This window comes from Haemaphysalis longicornis, unplaced genomic scaffold (genome assembly GCF_048455015.1).
Source record: "Haemaphysalis longicornis isolate Haplotype H1 unplaced genomic scaffold, Haemaphysalis longicornis Haplotype H1 scaffold_13, whole genome shotgun sequence".
Classification (NCBI taxonomy): Eukaryota; Metazoa; Arthropoda; class Arachnida; order Ixodida; family Ixodidae; genus Haemaphysalis; species Haemaphysalis longicornis.
This window is the reverse complement of record NW_027526233.1, coordinates 13,281,132-13,297,650: the sequence shown is the minus strand read 5'-3', so window position 1 is coordinate 13,297,650 and position 16,519 is coordinate 13,281,132. Positions and strand designations below refer to the sequence as shown.

The 16,519-nt window shown below is 46.8% G+C and overlaps 1 protein-coding gene across 1 annotated transcript in view; it reads left to right on the top strand.

Annotated features, from left to right (window-relative positions):
• The first annotated feature begins 225 nt into the window (after window positions 1–225).
• Window positions 226–16,519, top strand: part of Asator (tau-tubulin kinase asator) — a 237,581-nt gene continuing 221,287 nt past the window's right edge. The window contains exon 1 of the mRNA XM_077694763.1: window positions 226–1,429. Coding sequence (XP_077550889.1) covers window positions 1,422–1,429 — 8 coding nt within the window. The 5' untranslated portion in view covers window positions 226–1,421. The remainder of the gene's footprint in view (window positions 1,430–16,519) is intronic.

Here is a 16,519-nt window from a genome sequence, read left to right as displayed (position 1 = left end):
CCGGGAGCTCCGGTCCGAGGTGCGATCGGGTCCTCCAGCCATTTTTAGCGCCACACCGCTCCTGTCCTCCCCTCCGGCGCCCCTCCAGCCCGGCCGAACAGCACCGCAGCCGAGGTTCGGGACGCTTGGGGCAGCGTGCAAAAAGTCAGCTGACGCCGGGCGCTCGGGGCTCCAGTACCGCGTTCGCATCGGCGCAGCGGGCCCGGCGTCAGTCGTCGACCTTACCGACCGAGAGCTGAACCCCTCCGCTCTTCTCCCTCCTCGTTTCCAAGCACCAACCTCGGCCAGGCCCGTCCCTCTCTCGCAAAACATAACGTACGGCGTGCGAGCTCTCCGGGGTCCGCGCAGCAGCCGACAGAGACGGGAGCCCCGACGAGACGCAACGGGAGTCGTCTTACGAGTTGCACCCTACTCTCGCCACAGAGCTGGGCCCCCCGCGGTCACCTGCTGCAGGGAGACTGCCTCCTCGAGCGGCAACTTTGAGTAACGCTGCTGCCCACGCTCAAGGGGGCTGTCTCAACTCACCGGCGTTGAGCAGACGTCTCAAGGTGTCTCGCCAGAAAGCGTTTCCTCGTGTTGGGCAGTGAGTTCCCCCCGCTGCTCGCCCGCTCAAGTGTCGTCGCATCAGTGCTCGATTCTCTTGGTGCTTATTCGTGAAAACCTTGGTGGTAGCAACGTAGGACTCCTTCGCCGTTACAGCTTGTACGTCACCACTCCATGTGTCGTAGTGCGGAAGACCGCTTCTTCGCCTCGGTTGGAAAAGTGAATTTTCGTGGCCGGCCAAGGAGGGTTCAGTAGTGCATTCCACCCATCGAGTCCTTCGAGTTCAGCTCAGCGACTAAAAAGCACATCTGCATCACGACGATTTCCACGAGCGAAGGTGCGGGTTTTGCGCCTACACTGCGATTTCCGACAAGCTCATTGCCTACTCGGTGCATAACATCTTTATGGTAGACGTTTTTCCTTGACTTTAGAAATTACCTTTTTTGGAGGAATTTTTTTAAACAACTGTCTAGTGTCTGTCTTATGCAAACTACATTCTTGTTAGCTCTCGATCAACGTTTTTTTGCCAAACCCCAGATACTGGGGATTGTCATGCCTCAAAGTGCGCGATTTTATGCCTTGTCAAATCGTTAGTGACTAGTGAACCACCGTCAAGAACGTGCCACTTTATGCTGTGATTGTGCCCGGGGATTCCGCTGCCTCTGGGCTCCAAACCGTTGATCCAAGTAGTCCAACCGAAGACCGTTTCTTCAGTTCCACCGCGTCTCTGTGCGGCCAATCTGCTCGCGCAGCGGCAGCAGCTACCAGCCGTGCCTGTCCGGCCGTCTGGAGCAGCCTGGCGCTCGAGGCATGCCCAGTGCCTCAACCGCTCGGCTCAGCGACAGGATTTCCCCTGCACCGCCGCACAGCAGGACGCAATGAAGCTGTGAGTCATGCCTCTACTTGTGTGCCCCTTTTAGCAACGCCCATTAATGCGTGCTCCGAATTCGTAAAGAATAAAGATTGTGTCTAGCCCGGGGGAAGAAAATGCCAAGATCACAAGCACCCCCACTGTGCTATTTCAGACGGATTAAGGTGGCAGCGGCAGGCAATTACGCTGGCGTCGGAGGGAAGGGAACAACTATATGCGAAAGAATTCATCGCAAAAAGCATAGAGGTAAATAAACACCGGCGGAGCCCACTTTCGTGGCTCTGTTGGTGGCGTAACAAATCTTCAAGGCGTATTGTTGAAACTCATCCAGATGAGATGACAGAGATTCTTAACGAGCCCAGATTCTTGCATATGAAAGAAAAACTTACGAACTCTTTGCGCGTTGCCTTTGGGTGGATTCTACAATACTTTGAGAATGACATGGGGCGTGAAGTCGTCTTCCAGGATGTAAAAATATCCATGTACGGAACGTCTTGTTTTAATTGCAAATTTATACAATAAAAAAACACGTAGCACATGCAATTCAGGAAAATATATAAACGACTACTTGTTGTCGCAAAATGAATTTTTGAAACGTGCGTAGGGCTGTCTACTTGAAAACGTAATACAGTGCACAGCAGTCTACTGCTGTTTTAAACGAAGAAGGACTTCGATAAGTTGCTGTATGCGAATCATCAAAGCGAGAACAATGTTGTATCAGAACTCGGATTAAACCTGTTGTCTCAAACATCGAGAATACGGGCAACGTTTATAGGAAGGCCGAACTGGGACAAATACGCACGCATTGAATCATCGGGAATACCGATTTAAACTGCAAACCTTCGTAGAAAACTAGGTACGAACCCTATTCGCACAAGTTTGCAGTATATTCAATGTTGGTAAATGAATAACCAGGCTAAAGTTTGCCTCATTACACAGTAAGGTAGAATTTTGGGCGCGCTGCAAGTGTGAGTTCATGGTTAATCGTCTAATCAATAGTCACGGCTGTGCATGAATACACATAAGTTTGTACAGGGTCATGGACAACCGGTGGGTCTCGAAAAAACCGGTCATTGACCGCCATGCGGCCTATTGCCGAAGCTGATGTGCGGCGTTGCATCAGGTACCTTGTTTGGGTACCGGCAGTGAATGATTATGAATGAGATGGATGGAAAAAAGAAACCTCCCGAGCACAATATATTTAGTGCGTGTCGAACAGCCCGAGTTACTCTAAATTATTCCCTAACCCTTTGCTATGGCATATTTCCGTAGACGACTCTTCGATGCATATGGCGACGATTACCAGCACCACGACTATACAAAGAAACAATGATACCGAAACTGAGCTGTGGGTTCCGTAATGCTCACCTACCTTTGTCATTGAAGTCTTGCGCGTGTGTGCAAGCTTCCCTGATTTTTTTTTTTTTTGAAGTCGCTCCTTCTGGTTACAACTGATGTCTTCAAATGATAATGGAACGTTCTAATAAAAGCTCGGTAGAAGCAGAAACCTACTCTCACAACATTGACATCACGCGCTGGAATAATTAGACACCATTTTTCGACCGTCGCAGCAGCGGTAGAGCACCGCCACCCAAGATCTGGAACAAAAAGTTTTGGTGATGTGGTTTTTTTTTTCTAAGAGCAATATATTTCAGTCCCCGTTCAGCCAATGTATGAAAAATGACGGAAGCTCACACTAATGTGTGACACTTGAACGTAGCGAAGCTGTACGCAACCTTCACAGCCATCACAACGGTTTAAGTCCACGACTGCAGCCTCTTTGCTTCTTCTTCGCTGCCGCCACGACGTTTATTCCATCATTGTAACTATAAGTGTGGGCTTCCTTCATTTTTTTGAAAGGGATAATCATTAGACAGCACCTTGGAGGGGCGCACGCTATGACGTGTGTTTTTCGTTCTGAGCAAGTGTTTACCCGATTACAGCGAACATTGGAGTTTTATTTTTTCGGCCAAACTTGGCCAATCTCTCTAAGTGGGTGGGCTTGGCTTGACGAGCATGCGCCTGGGACGCTGGGCGGCCGCCCCAAGGCGCGCACACACGAGCGCCGGGCAGTTTCTTGTTTGTTTTTCTACTGCCCGATGGTCGCAGCGATGCCCCCGCTCACGTGCGCGCGCTCGGCAGTTTCTTGGCATTTTTAACTGCGGACACGAAAAATTACAATTTGCCAAAGAGCTAAATTCTGCTCACACTGATCATTTCCTGTTGAGAATAACATCTCGACCCAGCTGAAGTTATCTGTTCATAAAAAACAGAAAGAAATGTTTTCTGTTCATTTCGTCAAAGGGAAAATTATTATGATCACTCAGACGTTTAAAAACAGAAGCTCGTTAACACGATTCGGTCCTCCTGGACCTCGCAGCTTAATGCAATTCGTGCCACTTCTTAGGCATTGAGCAGGAGGGATGTCCTTGAGGAAATACGGTGTACACTCTCGACCAGCGTTGGTCAGATGGCGACACAGATACACCAGAGCACGTCTGGCGGTATACATGAGCAATATCATGGGAGGACGTGGAATAGCTGTGAATAAAGGCAGTGTGTCCATTGCTGTCAATAAAGTAGGTGGCGCTAATGAGATGACAGCGCAGGTATTCCTCCTGACGACTCGCGGCCTGGTAAATGCCTGCTTCCCTCATTCCATAAAATGTGTGCTGTGTGCTCAAAAGGTTGGCAGTTGCGGATGGTGTGTAATCATTCGTCCCTTACGCCTATTACCTTTAACTTTGTTAACGTTTAGCCCCACGCACCCTAGTGCCATACCCATTCTTCGTTCTTTATAAGTTTCTTCAAATCAGGAACTATCAGGCATTTCGCATCGGCTGAAGGAAAGGCAATTAACAATGAATGGCTGTGCGAATAAATAATAACTTGCATTCGGTGCACATTGGTATCTGCCACACTCACGAAGAGTCATAGAGATACTACTCTAAACAGTCGGATAGTAGTATGGACTGCAACCCGGACAGAAAATCTAGATTTTCTTATTTCATTGCTCTCGGCCTTACTTGTGGCGAACTTGAGTTCACTACTGAATGAGGCCGTATTCGAAAATCAATAGAACGTAATTATCTCCCGTAGCGTTATGAATCGCATGATGTTTTTGTCCTTGCAGTTTCTGATGTTTGTGACGATGTTTAGTTACACGAAAATATGCACACAGCAGTTCAGAAGCCGCATCCATATTTGCATGCCGCAACAACATTTCAATCATAATAAAACTTGTTGTTGGGCTAGTTGGTTCATGTTTTCAAGTGGAAATTTTTGCGCTCAAATTTCCACTTGAAAAAATTTCAATCATACCTGTTGCAGTTTGAATAAACCTGCCCGGCGTTTTCAGGCCTGGTGGCCATTACGTGGTAGGAGGTTTTCGAACTACTGGTATCATCGCGAATGCCGCCTGCATTCTCCCAATCAACCTGTAAAGGTATTTCAGAGGCGTTAATCAGTTAATCAGTTCAAAGGCGTCAATCACGCATCCAATAATGACACCAGAGAGCCCACCACTTGTTCAGGGGACTCAGGAATCAATAACTTGGTAGTAAACGCTAAAAACTCATACGACGCTAAATAACTTAAACAAATGAGACCGTTAAACCCCTTTTACGTACGTCTCAGAAAAACAAAAGCACCAGGGTATGGAAACGTGTTAACGGGAGATACAGCTTATGCCCATTCATGCTTGCGATCTTCAGCGTGGTGGACAGCTACTCTTTCGCTTAATGCATCAACGTGCATATATAATGGGAACAAATTCACTGCAGATCCACTCGCTTCACTGTAAGTGTCACTGAAAGGCCCCTGCACTCAGCGACGTATCGGAGCGCAGCAAAGACGAGGACAGGAACATAGAAGACGACACACAAAGCACAGTGTGTCGTCTTCTGTGTTCCTGTCCCAATCTTTGCTGCGCTTCGATAGGTCGCTATGTACCAACTCGCCCAAACCGATACTCCCCTGCACTCAACACCGTCCTCTCTCTGTTTCCTTTTACCCCTCGCGCTCCTATCATGATAAATTCAATGAAGGAATTCCGAGCTCTTCTTCCCCGCGTTCCTACAGCTTGCGGGCCACCCGTTGGGAATGAATCTGTTGAGATCCTTAGCTACGGTTCACATTGAACGCCTCGATCTCGAGTTATATTTCTTTTTTTCATTTTCCATTTTTTTTCTTCTCTCATTTTTAACACATTCCATTTCCTTTCGCGAAAACAACACCTGCAATGTTATTTAATAAAACTGCTGCTACTGTTTGTTAGAAACTTCTGCCTTTCCTTAAAAACGCCTATTCTTCCCTGTTTTGAGAACAATGCCCATTTACTTGAAGCATGCCCCATTTCTGTAAGTGTGAAAAAGTGCTTCCTAAGTGTACTTCTTCAAACCGTTCTGTCGGCGTTTGCCTGGACGGATCGTCTACAGATGTGCAGACAGATGGATCAAATTGTTATAGTTAGGTATCCCAAAAATCCCCCTCGCGAGGGGCACGATCAAATGCACAGCATTTCCGAGGGGGTGCGCCGGCAAGTCGTATGGATTACGTATTGGTTGTTGGTTTTCTTGTTACACGCTGCACGTCATCAAATTTGCGGTGGGCTACAGCGGGGCGTCCCGGCAGCACGAGACGCGACCAGCGCTGCTGGTCTCTCGATCATAGTCTCGATCGCGGGACCTGTGTCGCCATCTTGCGGAGGCGCGTGACAACTTATGGCGGGTCTCTCGATCATAGTCTCGATCGCGGAACCTGTGTCGCCATCTTGCGGAGGCGCGTGACAACTTATGGCGCTTTCGAAACAAACCATAAATGAGTGAAGGATATAAGGCGCTATCGGTGCATCGAAATCCGTGTTGGTTGCGTGGCTCAATCGGTAGTGCGCCCGGCACTTGCCGTTCCGCCCGCGCCGTCATGGGTTCGAATCCGGGCGCCGGAAACTGTTGTTTCTTTTATAGTGTAGTGGCCTGGCTGCGGACTAGGCCGAACGCCGCGTGACATTGTGAGTTACTAAAATGCTATGCATTTAAAAAGGCCTTTGAAATCTGTATGTGTAGTCATTAACTAAAAGAAATAGTATGGGCAGTGGTCAGCATGGCTACAATGCTGTCTTGCCTTCTTTGTCGTCCACATGCTTCTATTCCCATACGGCGAAGTCTTCACCACCTCCGCTCCTACCATTGCGAATCCATTTTTCTCACCATCATTCAACATACGTTTGCTTCGTAGCAGTAAACAAAGGTTACATATCGCACCGCCTCCCCCATAGTGAGATGGTATTCAATATATCAGTGCTGCCTGCCGCCTTTCGGCCCAGACACACGAATACGCAACGCCGCCGTTCTAGCTTGCTTTGGCATTCATCTAAGGAGAGTAGGAATGACTTTTTTGCTGAGTAGGTTCAAAGTCGCCCTTTTTCTCTTGCGATGTCAACAGACTATCGTTTTGTCGCAAAGGAATCTCCTTTGAAAACCAAGGGGGTGTCCTCAGAATTTTCCCCAGGCAGCCGCTGCCGGAGAGGGGTCATTAAGAAAAAATGAAACATTTTTAATTGAGAAATTAGCCATTCAAGTTAATTTCGGCCGCTAAGAACGCTCTTTTTGTAAACAGAAAGATAAAACTACTTGAAAATCTAGCACTTTTGCTGTACATGACGCAAGCAGTGGCGATTTGGGGTATAGTAAAGCAAGTTGTAGTGAAGTTAACCGAGCTTTTGCAGTCAAGCTAGCCCACCACTGCAATGGTGCATTTGTGTTTCTTATCGAGATTTTGACGGGTGGCAGCCCACCACAAAACCCGTACCTGCGACTTTATATAGGAGCCCGCTATGAAATGACCCGTGCGTCATAATTTCTTCATATGATTTTTTTTATTTCCAGTTTGGTTTTAGGAACACTGCTTCACAATTGCAATCATCATATTTAATCGGTGCAGTGTTTTCAACAAACCAAACATGCAGTTTCTCTTCATTGCCCCTTTAATTTTGTCTCGCGGCTTTGTACAAAGGCCCCTGACGTCAACTCATGAATGCAGTTTATTTCGAGGCAGCAGCCACTGATATCTTACCGCAGCTTCGCACCATTCTCAATGTAGACAAAAGTCCTCTGCCAATAGAGCATGCTTGCGCATGAACGACATTGGTGCCCTGGGGTGCTCCTTACAAGGCGGGGTAAGCAATGCAGTTGGAGAGAGTGTAGCAGACGGAGTCCACCAAAACTTAGCGCCAGCGCAAAAGGGTTGTTGCCAGAAGCTGCAAAGAGACGAGTGCAAGCTCTGCAGGAGAGCAACGACAACTTCTGGGAACAATCCGCTCAGGAAGGTAGCCTGACAGGCGTCCTGAGAAAGCGGGTTCTAGCGTCGGTTCCGGCGCTCGCAAACCACGGTTCGGCGACCTTGCGCTTTGTTTGGCACCTGCACATATCGCCAGTTCGTCTTTTCTTGCCTTCTTGGAGCGACGCAAAAAGGGGCGAAGGCAGCTGGTTAGTCGTCGCTATTTGCGATGGTAGGCTATGCCTACTTTGGTTTGCAGCGTAAACAGCAAGCAGTAAAGCTGAGTTGTGAGGGAAAATCAAGCAAGACTCTGGCACCGCAAGAACAAAAGCGGGCACAAATACACGTGCGTTTCTGGAAGTTATCACTATAGGCTTGTGCGTCAGGTAGTTTGGCCTAATCCTTCTAGATTTCTGAAGTGCCGTGATAAGGTCTCCGTGCTGGGTACTAAGATCCAAGAGTGTGCGATCTCCTGAGAAGGTTGTTGAGTTCCCGGTAACCGCATCTTTTACTCATTTTCGTAAAACTCCTGACGCAACTTAGAGAAAATACTGAGCCATTACCCCTGAATGAGCGATTTGATGTGACACTGTCACACATGTTCAAGAGCTAGGCCTACCTTAACAAGTTCGGCATTACTCTAAAGGTTAGCACTCAGGCGTGTTTTTGCGTTCAAATGCTCCCACAGAACCCGGTTATTCTTAGCACTATTTTTTTTCGTTGCCGTGCGAGTGTAGGTTGCATCGCAGTGAGTCTTCGAACAATACCACCCTATTTCTGTCGCATAGGGTGTTTTTTTTAAGGAATAGGCTGTATTATGCATTCTGTCCCATCATGTGCCCTTTCAGAAATTTGGCTTTCTTGCATTGCGCTCGTGCATGCATGAAAGTGCTCTATCGCAGAGTTTAGGGATTGAACGACATCAATTATATCCACCTGTGGTCAACTGTCGGGGTCAAAACTTTTTTTATATTATTCAGACTAGAAGTGTGCGCTCAGACGGTCAGTTGGGAAAGACTACTGTCTGAGGTAGCTTACTTTTAAGCATGCGAGATATCCAATCTAGAAAAGGGTATGCGTCAGATTCCGGGTACTAAAAAAATAAGAACGAAAATATTTTTTTCAACACCAAAGTGTTCTTTTATGAACGTTTATTTTGTCGCAGGGCATATATATGGGGGTATGAGTTTATGGTGATTAGATGAAAATGAAAATGTTCGTTTCCCGGATGAAGTCAAGGAGTAAACGATGATGGCGCCCATGTATCCATGCGGCATATGCGGAGGCGTCGTCTACGCGGACGCCGGTCGCCGCAAGGTGCCGCAGTCTCGTCGGCCTCATTGCGAGGCAGGACCACAGCAAGTGGTGAAGGTCGGCGATCGCGTCTCTTTGGTGCAAACTGGGCAACCAGGGTTTGAGAAGGAACCTCGGTATTGAGGCCCGTGGCAGGTCACGGCAGGAGTTAAGGCCACCCTCACCCCAATCCTCCTGAGCGCAACCTCCTCGGCACCGCTGAGACCCGGGGGGAGGTTGTCACCACACGGTGGAATGAGAGCAGGTGTGCGGCCGAAGATTTCCCTTACGTCATATCCGTCACGGAAGTGACGCCAGCACAACGAAGAAAGTGGCCTGCAGAGGGCTAAGCGCCGCTATCACTGTCCGCCGCTGAATGTTGTAAGTAATTACGACATTTTGTAAGCTTCGTGAGAAATCAACACGCCGTATTTAGCGTAGTATTGAGAGCGCTGAAGAGCAAGCTGAAACCGCTCGGTCAGCCTGCCCTTTGCAGGCGAGCAGACCGGGTGGATTCAGCTTGCTCTACAGCAGTGTTGTACACGTTCCTCTAAAACAGGAACGAAAGCTCGTTCCTCGTTCCTTCCCAATTTTACAACGAGTCCCTGTTACAAGTTCCTTAATTGCGAAAGGAACGCGTTCTAGTTCCACTTCGAACGTTGGAACGTGTCGTTACATTAAGGTTACATTTCATCATTTTAAATTAAAATACGGTGCCGGATTTCTCAGGCGAAATAAAGTGAGAAATTTAAAACTCAAATCGAACTGTGTATTTCATACGAACATGAACACCGCCGGCATTAGTGTATCTGGAGATCAAAAAATAATCCAAAGAAATGCTCCCACACGAACTCCAACATGACTAACTGCGATTTAGGTGCTCGTCTATTATAGGTACAACACATATGACACTTCCTACTTCGCACTTACAAATGTGCAGTAAGGTTACTGCGCTTCAGATATGTGAATAGAAAGTTACTCACATGCAGGAACGTAATTGAATATGTTGCATTATAAATACCCGTCGAAAGGAATAATGCATCGGCCTTTAATGTATGCTTACTTAATATTACAGTTTTTTTAAAACACCTTACTCATTCCCTTAAATTCCCTTCGCTTTTACTGCGAAGATAATTTACTTAAATTCCCTTCGCAGGGAATTTAGTTAGGGGGTTTCAAAATTGAAGCTTGGCGGATCATACAGCACAAGTTTGCGAGTAACAAAACAGAGCAGAACAAGTAATGATTACGAGGCTCGCAATCCATGTTTAGGTCGGAAGACGATAAAGAGAAAAAGAATACAACCCAACAGAGTAGTCGCACATGAAATCTACGCACAACAATGACAAGGTATGCCGAACACAAAACAACCAAAGAGAGCCAAGTATGTGGACGCGACCCACGAATCAGTTGCGGTGGTTTGAAATCCGCATAGAAAAAAGCACAGGAAATACAACACGGAGCCTAATCACCTGCGTAAAAAAACATTTACACTATGAACAATATAGTCGGACACAAGGTGCAACACTCTAAAGTAAAAGAAAGAACCACAAATAAATAAAAAGTAATGATAAAACATTAAAACACGTTCTGTGGTACAGACATGACTTATTCTTTGGTTCTTCAGGCAGAAAAAAATGAACTACATAACAAAGTTATAGGATATGGTAGAAGAGAAAAAATGTAGAATGAACGAAAAAATGTAAAAACAATTAGTGGGAAAAAATGTCCGAATACATTGTCGCAACTAAGTACAGCCGCTTGTTTGACCTCAGCAAGAGTTGCATCTGGATGTCGGAGTCAGACAGACAAACCCTTTTTTCGTCAACACTTCGTTGGCAATGTTATAGAGCCGTCCCACGGAAGCGCTTGAGGGTACTAACGTGTTGTACTTGAAGAAAAGTTGGTTCAGTCCCTCGAAGTTCTTCATCTGCGACAGCGGTAGTAAACTGGTACCAACAGGTACCGCACCAGCTCATCCTGTGCCTCGGCAGGAAGGGTTTGGTTTGCTCCCCAAAGGGAAGAAATCCTCGGGCGCGTACGAGGTGGCAAAAACTGCGCTGGATGGCTCGGTCACCAGAGCCAGTTCTGTCTTTAATGTCGTTGGTCGCCTTGTCTCACATAGAACTGTCTGGGATCCATGATAGCATAAAACTTGGCATTAAGCAACTGGCGACAACGAGCTCGAGCTTTCCTTTGAGGGGTCTAAACCTGCAATCCCGAATAATTCCCGGTGACCCGGTGACCCTGCAATCCCGGTGACTTTTAGACAGCGAGGTTAACTCCCTCGACAAGAACGCACCCGCGGCTCGCGTGCTGTAATGCGGCTATTACCCATGACAATGTACGGTGATTTTACAAGGTGCCTGCAGTGCAACTCGGAAACCTTTCCCCGGCAGGGAACAATTCTATCGACCAGACGCGCATGCTGCCCAGACAAACGACGAAAGGTAAAAAAAGTTCTTACGGCTGCGCTATTCACCCGCCGAACGCCGCATAAGCTCAACCGCCATGAAACGCAAGCACAAGCTGCGGCCCACTGCGTGGTTATTCTTCTGTCTTTGACCTTCGAGCATAGGTCGGCAAAACAAACAAAACTCACTCAAACTCAATCACAATTTTTTTCATTCACGCTGTGCTCAATCGAACTCAGACTCAAAAAGTTCGTCTGTTCACAAAATCACTCGTACTCACTCATCAAATACTCATTTGTAATCGTACTCACTTGTACTCAAGCTCATTTGTCCTCACGCGTATTCGTACTCAATCTGTACTCATGAGTACTCAATCAGTGCTACTACTGCTCATGAGTACTACTCATGAGTACTACTCATTCTGCAATCATGAGTACTCAATTTGTATTACGAATAATCAACCTATCTGCACTGTTAGCTAGGTCGTAGCTCGGATGAAAAACTAAGTAGAAAAAATAAATTGTTTAATTGATTAGAAACACACAGGTTACATATAAATCAAGACAGAGGAAGAAAACGTCTGACACGGTGCACTGTCGTTGGGCGACTTACTGCGCGAAGGCAAGTACATGTGAGAAAGCGAAACGGAACGTAAGCACTCGCGTTGCGTCTGGCGTCTCCTCTTGTTCTCAGGCCTGGTCGGGCTCAGGGGAGCTCGGGGCTTAACGGTGCAGCCGTGGCCGTAAACTGCGTTTTTCTGCGTGTCTTCGGGTGGCAGCTATTGTCGTCCGTTTTCTTGTTTGCACTAATGTACTCAGGAGTGCATATACTCAAGAGTGCAAGCACTCGCAAAAACAGTATTCATGAGTATTGTACTCATGAGTGCTGTGTACTCATGAGTACTGTGTACTCATGAGTACTGTGTACTCATGAGTACTCATACTCATGAGTACTCAAACTCATGAGTACTCATACTCATGATTACTGTACTCATGAGTACTCATACTCATGAGTAGTGTACTCATGAGTACTGTACTCACGAGTAGTGGACTTACCCCTGTACTCACTCGTCATCGTACTCACTGTTTTTTTCTGGGTGTGTGATCACTCATCATCGTACTCACTCGTAAGTTTGAGTACAAATGAGTACAAATGAGTGTACTCACGAGTGAGTACGCCGACCTATGCCTTCGAGTGAGCGCGTTCCGCTGAAGGGCGGGCAATTTGTCCAGCTTATAGGAAGAGAAACACAGTAGTGACATGTGGATTTTTCTGTTCGAGCCTTGGAATCAAAAGCAGCCAATTCCTAGCCATGTAACGTTTGCAGAAGGAACACCGTTCCTGCCGTTCCTTCAAAAACCTAACGAGTTACCATTACAGTTCCACCGACCATTAAAGGGTCGGTGGCGTTGCTCCTTTCGTCCAAAAAGGAACTAGTTGCAGGAACGCCGTTCCGTACAACACTGCTCTTCAGCGCTCTCACTACTACGTTATACACGGCATGTTGAGTTCTCACGAAGCTTACAAATTGTCCTAATTACTTACAACAATCAGTGGCTCACAGTGATAGCGGTGCTTAGCTTATACGCTCTCATTTTAATTCAGAAACGCCAGGTGAAAATTAAACCACCTCGCACAGCGCAACAATGCAAAGTCATCCTCATTGTTCCGTTTTTCCTAATTTTTTTTTCTGATTCGAATAGGATTTTTACCTTTAAAACTTTCATAAAGAGCGCCACGTCAGCTGTCCAGCTTTGATGTCAAAACTCCACCTCGAATAGGGTTCTGAGACAAACCAACAACGGGGGTACTCCAAAGGAACAGAAAAATTCGCTCTTCGCTTTCGACTCATTTCTAGGGTAATGCACGCAAGACAAAAAATAAACAGAAAAAAGCGCTGTTCTTGGCAAACGCCGCAAGTGAAATCTTCTTAAGCGGACGCTGCCAGCCGTTGCCAAGACTTCTAGCAGGCGAGGGTCGGTCGTGTGTCAATTGGCAGAAACAAATGACGGTGACGCTTTAGCCATCACCTTGCAACACCTCTGTCGGCGTGGCGGTGTTCGTTCACCTTTCTCGAAGCTTTCGCACGTTCTGCTTCTAGGATTTTGTTTTGTTTTGTGCTGTGTCTGGCGCGTCTCGAAAGCGGGTGTCGTAAAGAAGAACTGAGGATAACGCAGGCTGCCTTCGAGGATAATAAAAATAAAAATAAATATGTGTAAAATAAAACCTGCGTGGTCAAGTGAAACCACAAGAGAACGCCAGCAAGCGCTTCAGGTCTAATGGTTGTGCAAGGGCAGTGAAACGAAAAATATTGTACACCTTACGCATTCGCTCAGCCTTAAACAGCAACGATGTTGTGCTACGCTTAAAGACACCATCGACTAAAGAGCTGTGTGTCCAATCAACAGCTGAACAAGCTATTCTCAGAAAAATTCCGGTCGGTTTCTCTCGTAATGAATTGAAAAAACGTAGGATGTAATGACAGCTGATGGATGGAATTACGCTTGAGAAAATACGCGTGCTCAGACACACACTATATTCGCACTTCCCAGCGAATATAGATGGCGCGACGGCGTATCCAAAATGGAGGACGGGACGATGATCGGGACGTCGCGTAAGTGCGCGCGTCTGGAGAAAAATGCCGATTCGGGCCTATTAGCATTTTTTCAGACCACCTGTTCCTTTGCCGATGAGACACGAAGGTGCTTTGTCGAAGGGGAAGGAGTTTATAACGCTAGTCACACAGTGTTTTGCGGCATCAGGGAGGCCACCGATGACATGCGGAGCATCGAGGGATTTTGCCTGCAACAGAAAGGCGTCACCAGCCAACCGCACTGCGTGAACATTTCTTGGCACTGCAGGTTCGGTAAAGGATGCTACACTTCTATCCATGCTCGTAAAATTGTTCGAGCGCACTTTACGAATATTTATCAGCCGCCAAGCCGAGCTCATTAGACGCAACCGAGAACAGCGTTTTGTTATTGTCACTTGCGCAATTTTGTCGGGTTAAGTACGAATAATGCGAGTATATTATAATTTTGTGGGCTGTTTTTACAAGGAAAGATCCCATGGCGTTTATGCAGGTCACAGGTGATAATAAAAATACCGAAACTAAATATCAAACGCTGACGCCTCTACGACAGGGCCTGTTACATCAGCTGTGCTGTGCTTTAAGCGTGCTGTCGGAAACGACAATACCGCAGTCACAAGTTTTTTTACTTATTACAAATACCCACACCGCCCATTCCTGGGGGGGGGGGGTTGAGAAAGAAAAAAAAGCAGCAAGTTCAAAACAGTAATCACACATAATGCTAAAAAGAGAACGAAGCACAAACCAGCCAACAAAGCACAAAATGCAACTAGAATGCAGTATTTATGAAAAGAAACCACTACGTTAATAAAAGAACAATGACGTCCCCCTGTTGGTTCTTGGCTTCACCCTTCTCATGCGTGCGCATAAGAATGTTATGTGCCGGCACGGTGGCTTTCTTCAACCGCGGTTTCAATGGCTGCAGACCATCTACTAATAAACGACACACTCAACTTGCACTATAAACACAGTAATAATAACGAGAGAACGAACTAAACTTACGGATATTGCTCCAGAAGAATTCAGTTTTCGTGAAGTGACTACTGCAAACCCCATTGTGTTGCTGACACCTTTTCCAATGCGGAGCATAGTTATCCAAACCTTTCGTGCTTTTTTATCTATGGGAAAAATATGAACGCTGGCTTCGCCTGGTACTGATCGCTGCACACAGCACATTTGATTGCTTTTTGGTTTCGCGTTCTCAGTCCCCACGTTTCCGAACGCTCCGGATGGCTTCGCCCGGGACGCCGGTCATCTGCAAACAGCTTCGGGAAAAGGGTGCGCGGCGGCGCCACTGTTGCTGGAAAGTGCGAATATATATACTGTATATACGTGCATGTGTGCGTGTGTGCATGCGTGTGTACCTGTCCGTACGCACCGTATTTAAACCTATTTTGGTATAGGACAAGATGCACTCTAAGCCTACCCTGCTTTTGAACGTCACCGGTTCTTTTCACGCGTCGAAAGTATTCACCTGGCATCACCACGAAACTAAACTCTCGCTCATTGCTATGTAGCATTATATCACTGGGCGCTGTTGGGTCTAGTGGGGAGCGTGGGCGGTCGAGTAGACTATCCGGCTCCTCGCCATGCTGATATCACGATGAGGGCAACAGTGATGGCGACAATTTGTCAACTGTGACACATGTGGGAACCTGCGTAAGACAATATTTTTTTTAACAAGGCGTACACCAAATCCTACAAAAATAGACATATGTGCTATTTTGCGATGTGATGTACCGCTAAATCTCAAATGTACCTCGATGATGACCGCACTGATAGGGGAAACGGTGAGAAAGCAGTCGATTCAACCAGGTGGGTGTCGGTAAAGCTAGCTGGCTAGGTTCTAGAGTTAGCGTATCCTGTAAAAGCAGGCCTTGCCGCAAAGGCTTGCGGGTTGGAGGACCCGCAGCGAGGGGCTTGTTACGTCTGGATACTCAAGCAATGGCCCGTAGTTGAAGTAGCTCGCACTGAAATGTTCGCGTTCGCCCTTAAGCTTCCTTCGCGGCAAAGTGTGAATTGTGTGTCGACGGAATCGCAAGGAATCAAATGAAGAGGGAGCCGTGTATGGGGCATGCGTTGTTCATGGTGGCACGTTGCGTTGGTATCTTCTTGTCATATCAAGGCATTCCGGTAGGATATTGGCTTATTTTTATTTTTCTGCTGTCGCACCCAAATAAATTAGCATTTCCGCAATTACAATTTCAGCGAATTGCTGCGGGACACACAGTCTGGTTTAAAGCGTGCAGTGAACATGTTTTTGGACGATTTATTCGCGATATGAAATCTCTGGTGCGTAGGAATTTTTGCTGTATACTAAGTAGGCCTGCTTAATGGACTTACAAAAGACTTCCGGGCACTCTCATTCGGCATGCGTGGTCGCCAATTGTCTGATACCAGATCAATACAAGGTTAACTATGTTTAGTTCCCCATGAATTGACAATGTCGAGCATTCCGGGAATACGTAGTACATGATATCGACCGCTGCTTGGATGCGATATGCAATAAAATAAAAAGGTCAATTTAGAATT